The sequence below is a fragment of the Gavialis gangeticus genome, unplaced genomic scaffold (genome assembly GCF_001723915.1).
Source record: "Gavialis gangeticus isolate Ggan-Ray unplaced genomic scaffold, GavGan_comp1, whole genome shotgun sequence".
Classification (NCBI taxonomy): Eukaryota; Metazoa; Chordata; order Crocodylia; family Gavialidae; genus Gavialis; species Gavialis gangeticus.
The window spans coordinates 15,049,309-15,069,436 of NW_017729019.1; the positions used below are offsets into that span (position 1 = coordinate 15,049,309).

At 50.8% G+C, this 20,128-nt stretch overlaps 1 protein-coding gene across 1 annotated transcript in view; it reads left to right on the plus strand.

Annotated features, from left to right (window-relative positions):
• GRM4 (glutamate metabotropic receptor 4) overlaps positions 1–20,128 on the plus strand; it is a 266,804-nt gene that overhangs the window by 57,658 nt on the left and 189,018 nt on the right. The window contains exon 2 of the mRNA XM_019514184.1: positions 6,845–7,832. Within this exon, the coding sequence (XP_019369729.1) occupies positions 7,305–7,832 (528 nt within the window). The 5' untranslated portion in view covers positions 6,845–7,304. The remainder of the gene's footprint in view (positions 1–6,844; positions 7,833–20,128) is intronic.

Below are 20,128 nucleotides of genomic sequence, written 5' to 3' on the forward strand. Positions count from 1 at the left end.
TGAGCAGGGGACATGGACCTGAGGTGGGGGACGTGGGCCAGGCCAGGTAGTCTGTATCCCTGCAGATGGAGCAGGCATCCGCCCAACTCTGGGAGCCTGGGTGGTTTGCAGGGCTGGCAATTAACAAACCCATTTCTTTTCCACCTTTGTGAACTAAGCAAATCTGATCGAGAAGCGATGAGAGACGATAAACCTGGGGCCCTGTGGTGCCATTTTCAGAGAGCCACTTTCCAGTGCCGAGCTGCTCTCTAATTACAGCTCTTTGGAGGGACCAACTGTTAAGTGAAAATAGTTGTAGCGTGTTGGTTTCAGTGTCTGGCATACTAATATTTCATATTCTTGCTCCTTCGGGCCTCGGGGGGGTGATGCTTGGCATATGGATCCGTAAGCAGATACAGCGCAGCCAAGTCCCACAGTCTTTGCACGAGCGAAACCCCCAGTGACTCCCAGGCAGCGCTAGTCTCCAAATTCCAGGCATTTGGTCTTGCAAAACTCTCCCCAGTTCTCATGCCCTCTTGGGAGCAATTAGTTCTGGTTGGAAGTTCCTTGCAATCCAGGTGCTCTGCTCAGTTGTAGGCAGCTGACTTTGTCCTGGTGGCTTTTAAATCAGTCACTTCCAGCCTCTCTGCACAGAGGACCTGGACTGAAAGCTAAATCACCTGAGTACCAAGGGCCTGTCCTGAGCTCTGTCAAATCCGTCTCCAGAACCTGTCAGCAGCCTGTGCATCTATGGAAGCAAATGCACCCAGCACCGTACCTAGCTTCCTGGTGGCCCCGGGCAAACTTTTAGTATCAGGCCCCCCTTCGTCAGAGATAATGATGATAGTAATTTAAAAATTACCATTTTGGGGCCCCCTTTCTGTCCAGGCTGCAGCTGGCTGCCTGGTTCGCCCATGCCTGTGTCCGGCCCTGAACACGCCCGCTTCATATTGCACCTGGCAGATTGTGACGTGATACCCCAGCATTGCTAACTTGTGATTTTTTTTTTTTTTCCCCAATGCTTTCTTTAAGACTTATCTCTTAGAGTCCTATCACATAAGGATCATTGCTTGCGTTAAAAAGCTCCCTGGAATTTGATTTGTAGAGAAAAGCTTGAGAACGGAAAGTTTCAAGTCTCAATAAAAAGCAGCTTGGATTTAGTCATTGCTTTCTCAGACCTCATGGATGCTTCATCCAGCCCTATGATTCTGGGGAGAGAGGTGGGCATGCCGTCTCCTGGCTTCTGACCGCTTGGGATTAGTGAGGCTGCCGCTTCCCGTTCAGTCTCTTTCCTTCTTTCAGTCTATGCCCTGAAACAGGAGATATGATTGCTCCATCCTTAGTTTTCAAAGAGCTACAGCTGTTGCTGTGGCAGATGTCAAGCCTCCATGTAAGATTTCTCATGAATACTGTATGTGACTGACTCATGGAGATAGACCGTATGAGTACAGTGGGCTCGGAGAATGTTTATTATATACTTCTAGTGCTCGAAATCAATGAGGGGCTGTTGCTGGGAAGCAGTTAATAGCTCCCGGATAAGAACACCCCAGCACACACTTGAAAGACAATGAGTGAAAGCAGTTTGCTTTGAGGATCCTGCCTCTAACAAATTGCAAGCCTTGTGTTGCCGAGGCTGGGAACTAACAGATCAAAGGGCTAGGAGCAGTTAAAAAGTGGCTTGGCCTCTGAATCCTCTTGGCCGCTGATCAAAAAAACCTCAAGCACCTTATAAAGGACACAGTCCTCTGCACAGAGAGAGGGAGAAATGTTCCATGGATTAAAGGAAGGGGCTGTGCCATCCAGACCCCAGAGGTCTTGTGTTGAGGGAGAGGTGTATGTGGAAGATGGATAGACCTCTGTTAAGCCAGGCGTGCGCGTCATCCGTTTGCTTTAAGACCTTTTTTCTCTGAAATCATCTTGTTCTAAATAAGACTGCTTTTAGGAGTGCTGTTCGGTCATTGGCTTTGGCTCTGGGTATCTCAGCTCCTGGAGCACATGGGTCAGCAGGTCCTAGGCATGGCTCAGGCTGTTAGGATAATCCCTGCTCCATTTGGTGAGGGTTGGAGATGATCTGGTCAGGTCCCTTCCGAGCCTACCAGCTGTGAAACTAGGAGTGCTGACCGGTCTGGGTCTGAACCTGGTCACCATGATGGTTACTGGCAGCTGTTTTGTTGCTGTTTATTATTTGAATGGCACAATAGCCCCAGTTGAGGGGCATGATGCTGTTATGCTGGGCACTGCAGTGATACAAAAGGCGGAGGGTCCCTGCCCCAAAGAGTTTCTAGTTGAAGGGTGCAGACACACAGCCCCTTCGCTCCAGCAAAGTCTATGTAAATTAACAGAGCATCGAATAATAGAAAGCGAGGGTTGGAAGGGACCTCAGGAGGTCGGTTAATTCAATCCTCTGCACTAAGCAGGACCAACCCCAATTAGATCACTGCAGCCAAAGCTTTGTCTAGCTGGGTCTTAAAAACCTCCAAAGATGGAGATTTCCGGTAGCCTGTTCCAGTGCTTTACTACCCTCCTGATATCTAACCAAACTTCCCCTTCTGCAACTTGAGCCCACTGCTCCTTGTTCTGCCACCGCTGAGGGCAGCCCAGCTCCATCCTCTCTGGGACCACTCTTCAGGGAGTTGAAGGCTGCTATTAATCCCACCTTGGTCTTCTCTTCTCCAGACTAAATAAGCCCGGTTCCCTCAGCCTCTCCTCACAAGTCACATTCCCCAACCCCCAAACCACTTTTGTTGCCCTCCATTGGAGTCTCTCCGATTTTGCCTACATCCTTTCTGTAGCAGGGGGAGCGAAACTGGACATAGGAATCCAGATAAACACATGAATAACTGCAGAGGGACATGCCTGCAGTAGGTGCTATTACTGAACCCTCTCGCTAGCTGACATAAGAGCTAGTAATGCCTGGTTTACGCTAAGCAAATGATCATTACCTTGGGACGATATTGGGTACAGCTGCAGACACACGACCCAGTGTGACTTACTGGTGTAACTAGACACAGGCATGTAGTTGCTCCTCACTTTACCCCAAAGTGGAGTGATGGTACCTGACCCCGCACTAGTGCATGCCCACTGCAGGCATTCACCAGTGTCAAGGCAGATTGCACCAGTGTAAATGTGTTGTGCATTTGCTCCCTTACACTGTGCGTGTATGAAGCTTTTTACAAAATCCTCTGCACTGTCTGGGTCAGATTCTGATTTTTTGTTGTCTATGTAAGTGCAGCCTTGTTTGTTCAGCGGTGTCACAGATAGCGCTGTTTGGCTCTTGATTCTCCCACTGAGACTTGCATGAGCCTACTAAGTGTCTGTATGGAGAGCCCTTGTTCCTGCCTTGTGGGGCAGTGGGGGGAGGAAGGCAGCAAGCGGCTCATAGACCGTGCTTTCTAGAGCACTCGTCTCCCATTAACACATGTACCTCAGTTGGGTTCAGAAGGTCCTAGTGAGTTGGGTGCTGAGCCTGTCTGAAAATCCGACCTCTGGGTATCCTGGCAGGAGCCCAGTCTTGTGGAGGGGCTATGGGAGAACGGTGCAGACAGAGCTTGGGACTGCAAAGGCAGAAGGGGTTGCAGGGCAGGACTGGAAGGGCTGTGGAAATGTTGTCTGGGAACTTAGGGCTGTCCAGGAAGAAACATTGCAGATCGAGGCAGTGCTGGAAGGTGAATAGGAGCCCAGGAAAAATTGTGGAGATGGATGTGGGGGTGACTAGTTTTGTAATAAAATGTTAGAATGGTCAAAATGGGAGAGACTGGATAAAAGCGCTATGGGTGGGGGGGTGCCAGAGGGCTGTGGATGAGGGACGTGTACGTGTCTGTGCGTGTGTGTATCCGTGTCTGTGCGTGCACATGCATGTGACCGGGTGGCTTGACCACTTGACTCAGTGTACAAAGGAAGTCAGCATTTTATTCTCCTGTACTGTGTTGTACCCCCACTCCCCTCCCAAGCCCTCCAGTCCTCCCTGCTCTCTGCGGAGGCTGGGGGCCCTGGGCGATACCTTGAAGGGAGCTGTTTGCACGTGGGAATTGGACTGCTAGATAAATACCCGGAAGGGGAGACCAGAAGGTTGCACCCTAGGATTTGAGTTCATCTGTGACTAACATACTCCCCTGGAGGGAGTTTCCTTATAGACAGATGTCTCTCTCTCACTTGCTTGCACTCTCTCTCTCTCAGAGCTCAGGTTTGTACCATGCACCAATCCTCTGCTTTTCCCTTCATTTTCTTGTTCTTTCTTGGAGCTTTTAAGTAAATAGCAACATCCAGGGAGGATCAACGTTTCTATGAGATGTCTGTAACCCACTTTAGCTCAGGGGCCTGGTCTGCCAGGATTACTGTTCCCGGCATGCAGTGCTTCCTCTTGAGCTGAGCAGCTCTGAGCAGGGGGAGAAAACAGAGTAGACAAGGAGAGCTGGCATGGGTGCTGGCACTGGTGGGTGTCCAAGAGACCAGACGGTGGCAGACACCATCCAGATGGACACAAGGAAGGACCCACTGTCCAGCTTAGCAGGTTTGCTAGCACTTTTTGCATATATGGGACCTGTTAGCAGTTGGTGACCTGACCTTGCAAGTCTCCATGCCTTGCACCTCCTGTGAACATCAGTGTTTAATGTCTCAGGAATAATAGTGGGAAGGATGTGTTTTGTGCTGCGAGGGTAGGAGTCAGGAGATGCAGGTAGCAGCCTCTACAGCTCATTCAGCAAGGTCTGTATGTTCCCCTCTCAGTGCTTCAGTTTGCCCATCTGTAAAATGGGGTGATTTACATTCTGCTTTGCTTAGAGGGTGGAGAGATGAGGCAGAATTTGTAAGCATTTGCTAACCTCTCTGAGGTCCTTTCATGTTAAAAATCTTGTTAGGCAGTCGGGATCTTGTCAGTCAAATACTGGCCAGGGCTTGTGGATATGGTGATGGCAAGTGCCACAGACTGGGAGTGAAAAAACTTCATTGAAGAAACCCCTTTCTGTGACCACTGAGCCCTCTCTTCCCTTCTCTGCGGGATGCTCCGTTCCTGAATCGCACCCCTGCTAGGGCAAAATCCAATATCACGGCCACATTTAGTGAATATCTAATGGGCCAAACCAGCAACTTTTCTGAACTTTGGGATGCTTGAAGCCCAGGCTGAGATTTCCTGACACAGGGCCGTCTCCACCTGCATGGCCAATGCTGCAGCAACACTGAGCACTGTTGCTCTGGGTTTTCCCAGACAGCCACGTTCTCTTCTGCCCCCACAGCCCTTGGCCCCTTGCTACCTATCACAATCGTGCTGGCTTTCAACTGCATTCAGCTTTCGCAGCCTGCCTCACGAGCACGCAGCTTGGTCTAAAATGCACGAGGCAGTCCCAAATCCTCTCCTTCTAGCCACCCTCCCTCTCCTCTGTGGCTAATAGCCTTGTTACTCCAGGAAGACATTAAGTTGCATCTTTTCCCTTATTCCCTCATGCACGCATGTGTTGGGATCGACTGCCGTCTCTCTCCAGAGCAGTGTAGTGCACCCTTTTTATCAGTATGGGCTGAGCGGCTCACGGAGCACAGGGGGGAATCATTTTTCTCTGTCAGTGGAGTTGCTTGTGTCCCGAGGCAGATCGCTTCATTTTTAACCAGAAATCAGGGCTGGGTGGGAGATGCAATGTTTTCTGCCAGGCAGTTGCGGGGCAGGGGTGGGACACACGCACCAAACCAAACCCTGTAGGTGAAAAAGCAAGAATCTCAGCTGCTTCTTTCCTTCTGTGCCCTGCATTTTATCAATTAAAAGCCAAACAGGAGCTCGTTCCCTGTCCCCTGCCTCCATATCTTATGTCACGAGAGAGCGGCCGATGGATTTTGCACAGACAGACCAAGAGCAGCCCCCTTGGGTGTGGACAGCTCTGGCTTGGACTCAGCATTTGCAGCCCTGGTTCAGGGCGGGAAGGTGTCCTCTTGCACATCGGGAGCAGTTTGGGCTCCTACAGGTAACGAATCCCACATGAGAGCCAAAGCAGGTCCATCGGTTCCCTTGAAGTTTCCTCCTGGCAGCTCAGAGTGGCCCAGAAACTCCTAAGGAGCCCTGGGGAGAAAGGGGCTGGGGGATGTTGGAGCAGAGAAGGACAAGCAGGCTCGGCATGAGGCAAGGAGCCCAGCGTCCTGGTCCTGGCAGGTTGGGAACAGCATCCTTCTGGCTGAGGAGGGTCCCAAATGCTATCTGGAAGGAGCAGATGGCTCTGCCTTTTGTGGGGCCACGTTGCTGTATGGAGTCCAGTAACCACAGCACAATGGTGGGGAATGGGGTTGTCTTGGAAAGCCGGGGCACTAGAGTTCACCTTCCAAGACGAGCTGCAACTGGAAGGGGCTGGGACAGGTCCCCAAGCTGAGGCACGGCTTTGCCTGCCCCAAAAGGGTGCAGGACAGGGGGGTTGTTGTCCAGAGTTTCTCCAGCCTGAGGTTCAAGCGTCGCTGGAGCTTTCCTCACCACTCCCACGAGTCCCCGTCGCAGCTCACAGGGCCGCGCTCCAGCCTTGGCCAGGCTGGTGTCTCGCCGCGGCCTTCAGTGATGCTGCACCCGCGTTTGTCTAGGCTCCGCTCTGCTCAGCCTGGTGAGCTCCCACCACAGTGGTCAAGGCTTCCAGAAAAGGTCTGCACGTACGTCTTTGTGAGTGCACGTGTGTGTGAGCGAGCGCGGCAGTGTGCCAATATGCCTTCTCTCGTGCTTAAGCTGCGGCAAAGCAGCTCAGACGAAGCGAAGATCAAGTGAATCCCAAATCTTTTTTGCAATAACCTACAGTGTTAATTTGCAGTTGAGCTCCCTGGTGAAAGATCTGAATAGTTGATGTCCTCTTTGTGCTTCTGTTTGATTTTTCTTTCTCTCTCTTTTGTTTTTGTTTTATTCAAGGATTGTGGAGAAAGGAACAGAAGTGTTGTGGTCCCCCCCAACCCTGCCCCTTCTCTTCTTAATGTAAAGCTATGCAAAGCCCAGAGCCTTCCTTCAGCTGCTCAGCCCAAATCCTGCACAGGGCTGGGGAAAGGACCCTGTAACCAGCCACCCACCCTAGCACCCTCTACTACTTTGCTGCCTGCTGTGAGATGGGTGCTGGAGCCAACAGGAGCTGCTGATGGGACAGTGACCTGGCAGGAGACCGGAAACCATGCCCCATTCCCTGGGGAAGGCGGCCACTTGACTCTCCTCCTCTGCCTTGCCTCTTTGAGCACTTGCTCCCCACACTTCCTTCCTGGCTGAGACTTCAATGCAGAGCCAGTGGGACACTGCGGCTACGGGGGGCTCGGTGACGTGGCCCACGATGTGCATGGCTCTCTAGGGTGCACTGGGGCAGGGTTTCACGGCGTCTTCGGCGATGACTGGGAAGAGCCGGGGATATTCATGCATGGGGCAGCTCTCCTTCTGCCTGCTCCTGAGTGCCTGCGGCTGGTGGTGCAACCCGGCCAGCTCGGCCAAGCCCAAGGGCCAGGGGCATCCGCACATGAACTCCATCCGCATCGACGGGGACATCACTCTGGGAGGCCTCTTCCCTGTGCATGGCCGGGGCTCGGAGGGCAAAGCCTGTGGTGAACTGAAGAAGGAGAAGGGCATCCACCGTCTGGAGGCCATGCTGTTTGCCCTGGACCGCATCAACAATGACCCTGACCTTCTCCCCAACATCACTCTGGGGGCTCGCATCCTGGACACCTGCTCCCGGGACACTCATGCCTTGGAGCAGTCGCTCACCTTTGTCCAGGCCTTAATCGAGAAGGACAGCACTGAGGTGCGGTGTGTCAATGGCGGGCCCCCCATCATCACCAAGCCGGAGCGCGTGGTGGGCGTCATCGGGGCCTCCGGCAGCTCTGTTTCCATCATGGTGGCCAACATCCTGCGCCTGTTCAAGGTAAGTCCTCTGGCTTGTGGTTCCTCACCTCGCTGCTGGAGGGGGCGGTTGCCCATCACTCTTCCAGCCTCTCCCTACCTCCTTGGTGCTCCTTGCTTTGGCTGTGTAGTGCACCTTGCCAGTCTCCCTCCCAGGCATGGAGATCAAGGGAGGGAGGCAGCATGATGCCCCTGTGGGTGTTTGAAGCACCCTCCTGTCTCCTGGGGTCTTCCTTGCTCCCCGGCACTCTGCAGCAATCCTCACGTCTGCTAGAGGTCTCTTCCCTTTTTTCTGCTCCATGTGACAAAGCTGGGAGGATCGGATGCTTCTCGGGTCGCAGGTAGGGATGGCCATGCAGATCTCGGTGGCTGACAGGCATGAGCCAATGTGTCCGGGGTGCTGGGGCAGGGGTGAAGAGAATCAAGGGTGGTCCTGTTACAAAAGATGTTGATTATGGACCTGAGCTGATCTCCTTGGGGACGGGGTTGGTTATGGAGTGAGGATGCAACCTGGCCTGGTTTGACCTCCCACCAGTTTTGGAACAGGATGGGTGGGCCTGTGGGTGAGGCAGTAGGACACCTGGGTTCTGCCCTTGGCTCTGCCGCTGATTTGCTGTGTGACCAGGGGCAAGTCCCATCCTCTCCTTGATGACACTGAATTTCCTCCATGAGTCAACTGGGGTGGGGGGGAGTTGTACTGGAAGGAGTTTCTCATGGTGAGGGCAGTAGCCTGAGTCTTGGCTTTCCGTTGTTGACTTGCCTGCCATAGGCTTCACATGTGACCTCAGCAGAGAGCTCTTTCCATGCTCACTTCCTACCTGCTGGGAACCCTCCTTGATTGAGTTATTCATTCAGTTTTTTCCAATGAAGGAATATTCAAGTTTTTTGACAAAATTGAAACTTTTTTTTTTTTTTTGCAAAAAAAAAAAAAAAAGGAAAAAAAAAAAAGGGCCCTTTCTGGCTGGAATGATTTTAGACAGATTTCTGCCCCCCCCCCCAAATCCAATCTAATGTGTTGGCCAAGCTCAGCGTCCCCCTGGGTGAATGCTCGGTGTCTCCATGCCTAGGGGCATTGCAGCTTCATTATGGAAGCAGCTGGTTTTGAGGCACTTCAGGTCTCATTAGACTCCTTGGTGTCTGAGAGGATGTGGCGCCAGGTGGTGGAGGCGGGAAGGGATAAGAAGGACCATGATGAGAAATGGATGTGAAAGGGCAGTTTCCCAGCTCTTTTGCCTTGGGCGGCGATCTTGCCAGCTAGGCAGGAGTGCGCCTGGGCAATGCATGGGTGGGAGAGCCAAAGGGAAACTGTGGGCATAGTTGGAAATGGGGTCAGCAGCCTACTCTGGGTCTGGGTTCCTTGTTCTGTCAGAATTCAATGAGGTGGCACCTCCCAGGGTGTCGTAAAGGTGAGGCCCTGGCCCCTGGTGATCATTTAAGGGGCACTTTTTGGAAAAGGAGGGGCCAAGCTACCAGTTGCTATTCTCTCTTCTGTTTCTTAGATCCTGGTCAAGCCTCTAGCTGCAGTTTCAGTTTTAAGACCTTGGCCCAGCCATTGGGCACCGGCCTGGGACCTGGGGTGGCTTCCAAATGGATGTGTCATTTCTCCCTCCTCATCCCCACCGTCTTCCAGCCCAGGTAGAGAAACCCCACAGGCTCTGGCTTTGTCTTCATTTCTTTCCCTTCACATTGGGCAATGGGTCCCAGGACATAAAGAGTGAGGGAAATCAAGTGCTGTGTACAGGGTTGATGCAAGGTCCCTTAGGGTTGGGGGTTTCCTGCAGTGGCCTTTAGACTGTGCTCACATGGAAGAAAAAAATCCCTGTGCTATCCCAAACATCCTCATGACCCTTTAGACCAAACTCCGGAGTATATCCTCCTGCAGCTTTGGCTGAATAGTAGGCATCAGCACCAGTCCAGCTCCCTGCCAAGAGCTTGGACAGAGGCTGCTGGAGCCTGCCGTTGTCTGGCACTGCCTCCAGCTGTGATATCGCTGGCTGCATCCTCCTTGGCTCTCAGGTGCAGTGGTTGCCATCTCTGTAACCTTGCCTGAGAGGACAGGGTGGCTGGGCAGACCCAGGATGCTGAAGCTACCCCAGCTGAGGTCTCCGGCTGCCAGAGGTCCAGCTGTACTCCTCCCCTCTTGCTAGCAGTGCGTTTAACCCCTGGAGTGCCAGGTGCTCAGCAGGGAAGCAAGAAATGGGCTGCAAGTAACACAGCAGCGAAAGCCGGAGTCTCATCCCATTTTAGTCCCTTTCTCTGTCATTTAAACACCAAGCAAATTCTGGATCTCTTGTGATCAGTTGGTTACTATGTCTGTGCACTGCTGCCCTTTAATGGCTACGATCAGGTGGCTTGGATATGTGTCCTAGTCCTGTAATGCTGCTGGCGATTCTTCTTTAGCTCCAGTAGCAGAGGCGTGCCCTTCAAGTGTGGTAGATTGGAGATCTCCAGCAAAGTGGCCGCAGCAAGGGAGCAGGCATGAAGATCCTTGTTGACGAGTTGTGTTGTGCTACACAGCGAAGAAGAGCTTGTGCCAATTTGAAATCCTGCTATCTGGCAGCACGGCTTATCCCGACTTGCCTTCTACTCTCCTTCCCACCCTGCTGCTTGTTTGCAGCCAGATCTCCTAACTAAGCACGTGAGAGCCTGGCTAGTGAATGAATGGGAGATCTCCCAGAGAATTCCCCTTGGCGTCGGGAAAGAACCACAGCACTGAGGTGTGCTGAGATGCTGGCAGGGCCAGCTGTTGGGTGACAGATAAGCCCCCTCCGCCATCCTGAGTTCTTTATAGAAACCCAAACCTCTGTCTCTTTTCATAAAAGCATGTGTGTTAACACCCAGGGTTAAATTCCAACCCAGGTCACCTTTCTTTGGTCTTTCAGCTCTCATCCAGGAGAGACAGGCTTTCTGATGCAAATAGGGTTTGTCATAGCAACAAACCTAGGTGTTGCTTGCATGGCTCCTTGTTCTGCGTGGTTTCTAAGAGTTTTTTGGTGGGCAGTTTAATTTTTTTTGTTTCATCCACTCAGCCCTCTTAGTCATGCATTCATTCCACGAAGGTCATTGGCAGCATTTTAAAAACAATATACCGATCCACCGAGCTTTCTCAATGGCTGCTTGGCAGATGCAGGCACTTTGTAAAGATCATCACCTCTCCTAAGAGGCAGGAAGCCTGTATAATGCTTGTTTCCCTGTGGCAGGATGCATGATCCTAGTGTTTGCCTTGTGCATTATGGGATTTGTTGTTCTAGAAAAGTGCTTTTCGACCTCTTAAAACTTGAGGCCCCTTGGAAAATGCCAGTTCTTTGTCTGCAGAAGTTCTTTGGCTGCAGGAGGATAGCAGGGCAATTCTTCTGTTGCAAAGAACTGAGGGAGAACACAGCGGGGCAGAATGGTTTTGACTCTCTGGATTCCTACTTGAAATCGCTGGGTTTATCTTGTGAATCCTGTTGGCAGATCTAACATTGCATAGTACCCTTGAAAGGATCTAGGCACCTGGTTGGGAATCTCTGTTGTAGACACAGCATCAGTGCATGATAAAGGATGCTCTGAACCCAGAAGAGGGTCTAGATGTCATAAAGACAGGTAGTAAGTAAGTGTTGTACTTGGTAGAGGGTAGAGGAAGGCAACAGCAATAAGAACATGTAGTTGCTGCGAGTGGCTGCATAGACTAAAGGTACCTCTACACTGCAGTGACTGCAGCTTGCGGAGAGTTGCACGGACTAGCTTTCAACTCGCCGACTTGGGTGTGACTGGCAGTGTAGCTGCAGCGACAGGGAACTTGGCACGGGTTTCAAAACACACCCCAAAAGCTGTGAGAGCCCCATGCCGACAGAACTAAGATTGGAAGTTCAGCCTAAATTCTGGCCCTTCTTAACCCCCAGGTATTTGGTCTTGCAGAGTTCTTTTACCAGGTTTGTTGTACATGATTTTCTTTGTAGAACTGTAGACCCATCATTTGAGGCACTGCGTGTGTGTATGGACACATAATGTGACACTGGTGGTACCCCAGGGAGCTCACAGCCTAAACAGCCCAGGCAGAAGAAGGGTGAGTGGCAGAAAGGATTATCATCGCCACTTCCCAGAAGGGGAGCAGTGTCAGGGAGAGATGGAGAGATGTGGCTGGGGACACGGGCAGTCTGTGGCTGGGGTTGGGGAAGGCTCCTGAGTTCAAATGCAGTATGCCAGTCTCCCGGCCGTCCTTTTCCTCTCTCTTCCTGCAGTGACTCCAAGCGGTGACAAATGGTTTTACGCAGGCCCCTGATTCTCCTATTTGGGAAACGTAGCCTCATAATCCTTCCTCATCTGTCACGTTTGTGATAAGGGGTGATATGCTGAGGAATCTCCCTCCACGTGGTTGTCATTCATAGACTAATGCTCTCAACTTATCTGCTTTCAAACAGCTAATACAGAGCGCACGGCAGTATTTAAATATATATCATCATGACACCAGTTATTGTGGATGATTGGATAATGGGGATATGGATTATATACCCAAAGCATGAGATCACATCTCCACTTTAATTCCTGCACAGTGGAATGACTGCCATTGCTTGACATATTTATCGTTAAGAGAAGAGCGGCAGCTATCCGCTAGACAGAGCTGCGGTAGGGAGCCCATTGGCAGGGCTGACTCCATGCTGTGTGGGTTCGTTCTGTACTCTGGTTCCTGGAACTTGCAGCATCTGATCACATCATGGGGAAGATCTGCAAGGCTTGAATTGCCCAAGGGGCACACGAAGTAATGCAGCCGGCTAATGCTTCTTGGAACAGCTGCAGCTTTGCTGGGGCTTACACGCATCGTGTTGGGAAGGCATTCGTAGACACGGCGTTTTCTCTGGATGCTGGACCGGTGAGGTTAGGGGTGATATTTTGGCTCCGCTTGGCCTTGGTTTGTTCCTCTGATGACAGGCCAGGTATGGATGAGCCAATCCATTTCTCTGGATCAATACTCCCACTTGGAAATGATAGTTCCCTTGCATCTTTTAAGTGTGTCCTGCCCTCTTCCGCCACCTTTTTAGAAGCCTGTTAGCCACTGCCCAGTTGACTCTGCTCCCTGCTGCTGTGTGTTATGCGTTTGCTGCGAATCTTTATATCTGCCAGTCATTCATTATCTCCATTTATCTGGACTAAGGGTGGTTTTGTTGTTAATGTAACGGGTGTGATGTCAGCACCCCTGGCTTTTATTCCTCGTTCAGCCTTGAATCCTCAGTGTGACCAAGGAGAGTCATGTAGCTTTTCTGAGCCTTGATCTCCCCATATTTAAAATGAGGGTGGTGTTTTCCTTGGGGCTGTGTGGTTTAGAGGACAGAGCATTTGACTGGGACTCGGGACACCTGTTCCTAGCTGTGTGTCCCTGGCTTGCTGGATAATTGTGAACAGCTCACTCTGCTTCTCCATTTTCCCATGTGCAAAATGGGTGTGGACAGGATAGGCTTTTGTAAAATGGGTAGTGACCACCTGCTGAGAAGAGCCACTTATGAGCTAAGTGGGCTCATTACCGTGCCTATTTGGATGTACAGCACCGAGTGTAACAAGGGAAGACCATGCACTACTATAATACAAGTATGAGCCAGCAGTGTGCCCTCATTGCCAAGAAGGCTAATGGCATACTGGGCTGCATTTGTAGGAGCGTTTCCAGCAGATCCCCTGTATTTAGCATTGGTGAGGCCATATCTGGAGTACTGTGTCCGGTTTTGGGACCCCCACTACAGAAAGGAAGTGGACAAATTGGAGAGAGTCCAGTGGTGTGCAATGAAAATATTTCAGGGGCTGGGCCACGTGACTTGTGAGGAGAGGCTGAGGGAACTGGGCTTATTTAGTCTGGAGATGAGAAGGCTGAGGGGGGATTGAATAGCAGCTTTCAACTCCCTGCAGGATGGTTGCAAAGAGGATGGAGCTGGGCTGCTCTCAGCGGTGGCAGGTGAGAGAACAAGGAGCAATGGGCTCAAGCTGCAGCAAGGGAAGTTTAGGCTGGATATTAGGAAAAACTCTCTCACTAGGAGGATGGTAAAACACTGGAACAGGTTACCCAGGGAGGTTGTGGACTCTTCATCCTTGGAGGTTATTAAGACCCAGCTAGACAAAACTGTGGCCGGGAGGATGTAGTTGGGTCTGGTCCTGCTTTGAGCAGGGGTTGGACTAGATGTGACCCCTTGAGGTCCCTTCAACCCCCATTTTCTATGATTGTAACTAATAATAAAACGTCCTAAATATTCTTGTTTTCTTTTAGATGAATGGGGCCAGGTCTAATGGAAAGGTTTGTTTCCTTTTCCCTCCCCCTCCTCCCTTTATACCTGATATAACTCTAAGGAGTTTTGTGATTTTACTTTTGTCTTGCTGAGCATTTATTTAAATGGGGTAATATCTAGGGCCTTGAAAGTATGTTTGCACGAGAGGCCCCTCAGCAGCAAATGGCAGCGGTACAAGGACGTGCACAGATAAATGCAAATAAAATTCAAATGTACAAGCAGCTGCAGTAGCATATTCATAAGCAGAAGCTAAGGGCCAGGAGCAAATTTTTTGCCCAAGGTGTTGGATTCTCAGCTTTGGGTCCCACTGTCTGTGTCCGTTTTTCCCAGCATCTTGAATTCACTGTTTTGGTTTTTTTTCCCCCTTTTTTCTTTCCACCCCCTTTCTTGCCTGCCTTTTGCCCAAGCTGCAACAAAATATGCGCTCTCCTGAGAGAGTTGGTGGCTGTTAGCGAAGGCAGGGAAACAGATCGCTGATGGAGTTTGATTTTCCTGGGTCCCTTTTTAAAACGCGTTAATGTTCCAGGCGACGTGCGAGAGGGCTATTCAATAATTAAAATCATATAAATTAGAGGGAACGGGAGGAACTTAAAAGCCATTTGCTGCAACAAAAAAGATTGAATGCATTCACTTCAGTGAGGAATCAGGAAGGAGGGAGGAGGCAGGAGAGAGAAACAAGTGCAGGAGAGGGACGAATGGGCTTTTATTAATTTATTTGGTGGTTTTATTTCATTTATTATTATTTATTTATTTATTTATTTTTTAAAGGGTTTAATTGGGACCTCGGCCCATTTTACTTTTTTAGAAAGAACAGCCTGCCATGTTTGTAGGAAGGATGCATCTCAGCTCTGAGGCCCTCTCCTTCCCCAGGGTATTTCTATATTATCATCTCAGGATGTGGGTACTCCATAGCCTTTCTCTGGCTCCGCCTGAGGCAGGGGAATGTGGCTGTTCCCATTGCACAAGTGTGGCTGGCGCATAGGGAGACAATATAGTTTGCACATGTGGAGCCTTACACACGGTCACAGATGGAGCCTGGGGTAGAGGAGAGAATTGAACTTGGGGACCTGGTCCTGAGCCCCTTGTTTCCAGAGGAAACTTAGACCAGCTGTACCAGCGCAGTACTGTGCCTCACCTGCGTAGCCTCCCTTGTTCTCATCCAAGACTGGCTTTTTTTCATTTGGGCTTGATCTTCTTCTTAAGCAGTATAACCTGAAGTTGAAGACAGGCACTCTGACACCTAACAACTGGGGGTTCAATTGGTTTAAACTTGTTGCTTTAAACTAACACCCTACACAATAGCAAAAAAATCTTTTCCTGGTAGACAAGGCCTAACTAAGGCTTCTGGTTTGCTTGGCCAGACCCTCCAGGAGGGCAAGTGTTGGGTAACCTGCCCCTGCGGGACTTCTTCTCTTGCAGACTCCAAAGAACTGGATCCTTCCTGTTGGCTATTGCCAATTCATTGACAGTCCAGGAGGGGAGGTTGTCCCTGGCACCTATAGGGTCCTCTCAAAGCTCTTGGTTATCTCCATGTTTCCCTCTTCTAACCATAGATCACCTGGTTAGTGATCTAAACTTTCCATCTTTTTTTGGACTCCTGCTCAGCTGCCTGGCCTCCCTAGTCTCTTGTGGTAACAAGTCCCACCAGTTGATTGAGCATCGGATGAAACCTCTCTTTCCTTCCATCATTTTGAATTTTCCAACTCGGATGTCACAGATTCACAGAAGTTGGAAGGGACCTCGTGAGATCATCGGGTCCAGCCCCCCTGCTCTGGGCAGGAACAACTGCTGGGATCACCTTTGCTGCTAAATAACCCTTGTTTTCTCCACGTTGGATGTACACCCTTCTACTCTGCCCATGCATTGCATACTCAGTCTCCCCATTGTTCAGCACTCCTGGTGAGTGCATTGCGATATAATATTATGAGCTCAATACTGACTGAGTCTCAGCATTTCTACTTCTATTGTTTCAGCACGAGTGCGGGTAGAGATCATGAGTCAGTAGCAAAAATGGTGCAAACGGTGCTCCCTCGACTGTCCCGCAATACACTGCTGAGGCAGCCTCTCTGGTTTCATTTCTGATCTCCAGTGTACAGGAATGAGGTAAGCTGGAAATCACTCTCCAGGTCTTACATTCCCGAACTTCCTGCAGGGAGAGATGCTGGGGAAGGTTTTCACCGAGAAGAGCTGCAAGATGCTGCTAATACTCACTTGCTTTGCTGGGATCTGCTCGCAGCTTGTGATGAGAGCTGGGCAATTTATGCAGATGTACAAATTTTGCCAAAGAAGCAATTGACTGAAAATAAGCAGAAAAGGAAACTTGGGAGGAAGGAAAAAAAAAGAGAGAGATGGGGGGAAAATAAAAGCTTCTAAATAGAACTGTAAAACCAATAAACAAAGCCTAATTACTGGACCGCTAAAAGCAAGATCTTAAGGAGGCAACTTCCTCCTTTTGTTCCGGGGAGAGTCTTTTGCGGTGGTTTAATTAAAAGGAAGTGTTTGCTGTGGAATTTGAGCAGTCAGGTCTCTGCTGGCAAGCGTGTCCTAGCCTTGCCTGGCACTTGGAACGAGTGGGCTGCGGAGAAGCTGAGTGGATTATCTCTGGTGATTCCCCTGCAGGCACCGGGAGCGGGGAGGGCAGGGATGGAAGCTGGCGCTGGAAATGACCAGAGAGGGGATGACCCTGAAGGCAAGGAGGAGGTTGCGAGAGGAAAGGATGGCATTGGGCATGGTCGTCTAGATCGGTGGTTGACACGGTTTCATGAGCTGCGGGCCAAGCAATTCAACTCGGGTCCAAGTTGGGAGCACCACCTCCAACCTGGGTGCTGCTGCTAGTTCTCCCCAGCGCTGGCTGGAGCATGGGGCAAAGCCCCTTCGTGTCACCACAATGCTCCTGAAGCTCCCCTCTCCCCCAACCAATGGGCCAGATATAATGGCTCCAGAGACCAGATCTAGTCCTTAAGCTGTAGGCTGCCAACCCTGCAGGCTGCTCTGTATGTTGTGCAGTCCACTGGCTTTTTCCTGCCTGCAAAGTCCAGGACTGTGCCGCATGCGTGGCATATACCATGTAGCCCACCTTTGTACTGACCAGCTGTCTGCACATACAGGTATTGAGCCCTCTGGCAGCACTGAGTACGTGGGCCCCACTGTCTGCTGCCCTCCGTGGAGCTCTGCATAGTTGTAGTCCTGGGGACCAGAGGCCAAGCCCGCTGATCCAGTCTGTAGCCCTGCAATGCTGTGGATTTCTTAACATCTTAAAGTTGTGTTTTTTTGCCATTGAGACTTCTGCTTCCAGGCCTCCTTCATCGTCAAAGCCAAGGGCAGGTGTAGAGCACTTCAACCTCAATTGGAGGACAGTAGGATGGGATGAGGAACAGATGTCCTTCACTTATCCCAAACCCTATCACTGAGTTCTCCTTGTCACCAGTCTCCAGGCTTCTCCTCCCCACTACAGTCTCCCCAAGGCTGGCGGAGAGCATCTTGGGAAGGTCCATGTCCTGACTTAGGTTAAGTTGAGCAAACGGGCTGCTTGCTTGTGGGCATCTCTGTTGATCCCAGAAAATCTGGCTGCTGCATCAGGTTTCCTTGAGGTCCAGCAGCCCAGTCCCTGGGTGCTCCATTAGGGAGCCTGGAGGAGGACAGGTGTGGGTGGGCATGGAGCATCAGCTTTATTTGCCTCCTGGGCATATGCTTGTGTGAACGTGGCTGCTGCTGGATTTCATCAGGATTACGCTGTCTGTGGATTACTGTATCTACTGCTCTTGGGGAGGAGCTGAAGCTGTTCGAAATACTTTCAGCGAGACCCAGACTGGGCTTTCTTCAACAAGGATTGTCATAGGAGCAGGTTTTATGCCCTAAGACACTGGGATCTGAGATCAAGTTGCTTCCTTCTCTCAATTCTTGTGTTGGCCACTCCCCTATCTTGCCTTCTCTCTAAGGCATTGCAGGCAGGAGCACGTTAGGCCTCAGTTCCCGCTTCTTTGTGGGTTATGTTGGGGTTGGTGTCTCCACTGTGAAGACAGGAACCCTGAAGGTATTGAGGGGTCAGAGTCGCCCAGATCTTGATCTCCGGGGCTGCTCCCATGAGCACTGAGCTAGTTGTGACATGCCCAGAGTCATACAGGGTGTTGGGAAGACAGGGGAATCGGACCCAGCAGTCCTACTTTTGCTCTCCAACTCCATAATGCCTCCTTGTTACTCTCCCTCGAACAAACAGAGGTCTAGAAGGAGCTCCTCTCCCATCGTCTAAGGTACAGTAGCACTCGATGCAATCGGGTTCGTTGTTTCAGGGGTTCACATCCTGCTATAGAAGGAGGCACTGGGTAGGGTCCCCACCTTGACGGACACTAGTAGTCTCATCCTCTTAACATCCTCTCTCGTCTAGCTAGGGATAAGTGAATCAGGAGCTGGCCTGACCTCAAGAGTTCAACTCATTCCCCTAATATTTCTGCATATGTCTGTGCTGCCTGCATTGATGTAGCAGCAAGAAGACACCAGTACGAGTCGGTGACTGGGAGAGCTCAGGCCCGGTTCTAGCTGCCTCAGCAATCCTGACAGTTGGGATGAAGCTCTGGGGTATTTTTGTTCAGATTTTTACCTCGCTTATCACTATGGAAACAGAGTACCTTTTCGTGGGAGAATGTTCCTTGTTACAACAATCTCCGATACAGCCACTAATGCGCTTGGGGTCTTGCTCCGTGCTGTGGTTGTAGACGCTCCTCCGGCTGCGCAGGTGCAACCAGCTTAACACCAAGACACCGGTGGTGTTTTAAAAAGAGCTGCCCTTAGACACTTGTGGTCCATGTGGCTGGTGTTGTATGGGGTTGGCAAGGTACAGAAGGAGACTTTTCTGTCAGGTGAGGTTCACCCCCCAATCGCACTGATATGTACCTTGTAGGATGTTTCTTGTGTGTCTGTTCAGCCAAATGCCAGTGCCCTGGCAATCAATCTGAAGAGCCCACAGACTCTGGGCAGAATTGCCCACTTGATCCAGGTCTGGGGCAGTGCAGCCCCCTGGGTGTTGACCAACACGTCCTGCCTCTTGCAGTGAGTTGAGCTTGCTTTGCTTGTCGCCAACCACAGCTGCACTTCGTTACTGGGGACCTGGGTTATATTGGCATTTGAATGCACGGCATTGTCTTTCATCTCCTCTTCCTTTATTTCATTTTAGAGGCACCGTTGCAAGCTCCTTTGATGGCAGAGCTAATGCCCTCCAGGGGTTCCTCCAGTCACGTCTTTCCTTTCAGGCACATCTGGCCCAGCGTATGTTGTTCCACTCTGTGGAAATGCAGCTTATAGAGGACTCTTCTTCTCTGCTCGGCACTCTCGGACCTTGCTCCTTCCCATATTGAACAGAGACTGTCCTCAGGTACTTTGCTGCTGGAAGGGCATGTCTATGCTGGGCTTGGCCATAAGTCTAAGCTGTCAAGAGCCATGCGCCCACCTGTTCCCACTTTTGGGCCCCTGACCACGCAGCAGACCAGTGAGGCCACTCCAGGGTCATCACGGCAGCTGCTCTGAAGAGCACTGGAGATGGTCAGTAACCACAGAGGGATGCCCCAGACCAGCCCGGTGTCTGAACAAGCAGGGGGTGCTCAGGAGGGGCCCACGCTTCTGCCACCATGTCAACATGCCTTCAGTAGAGATGTCTACTTTTATGTCAGTCAATCTTGTCTTTCCCCATGGGTCACTTGGGGCTACTCCCTTCTCTCTTGAGCAGCATTCCCACCAAAACCACAGCCTGATGGGCTTAGGCTGCAGTTTGTGGTTTAAGATGTTGGGATATTGGCCCCTTTGTTGGTGTAATTACTTCCTGCAAAAAAAAAAAATCTCTTGGTTTTACTGTGTAGCACGTGCTTGGGTAGTTTTCTTTCCCAACAGGCTTCAGAATTACTTAGGATAATTTTTTTATTTTTATTTTTATTAGCCCCTCAGGGCCTGACTCAGATCTCACTCTGAATAACTTTGCAGCTCCTATTGTTGCATTGGCATTAGACTTGTTGAACTGTTGTGCTGGAAAGTGCAGTTGGTGAAAAATGGGTTGGTCATCAAAACAGAATGAACTCTC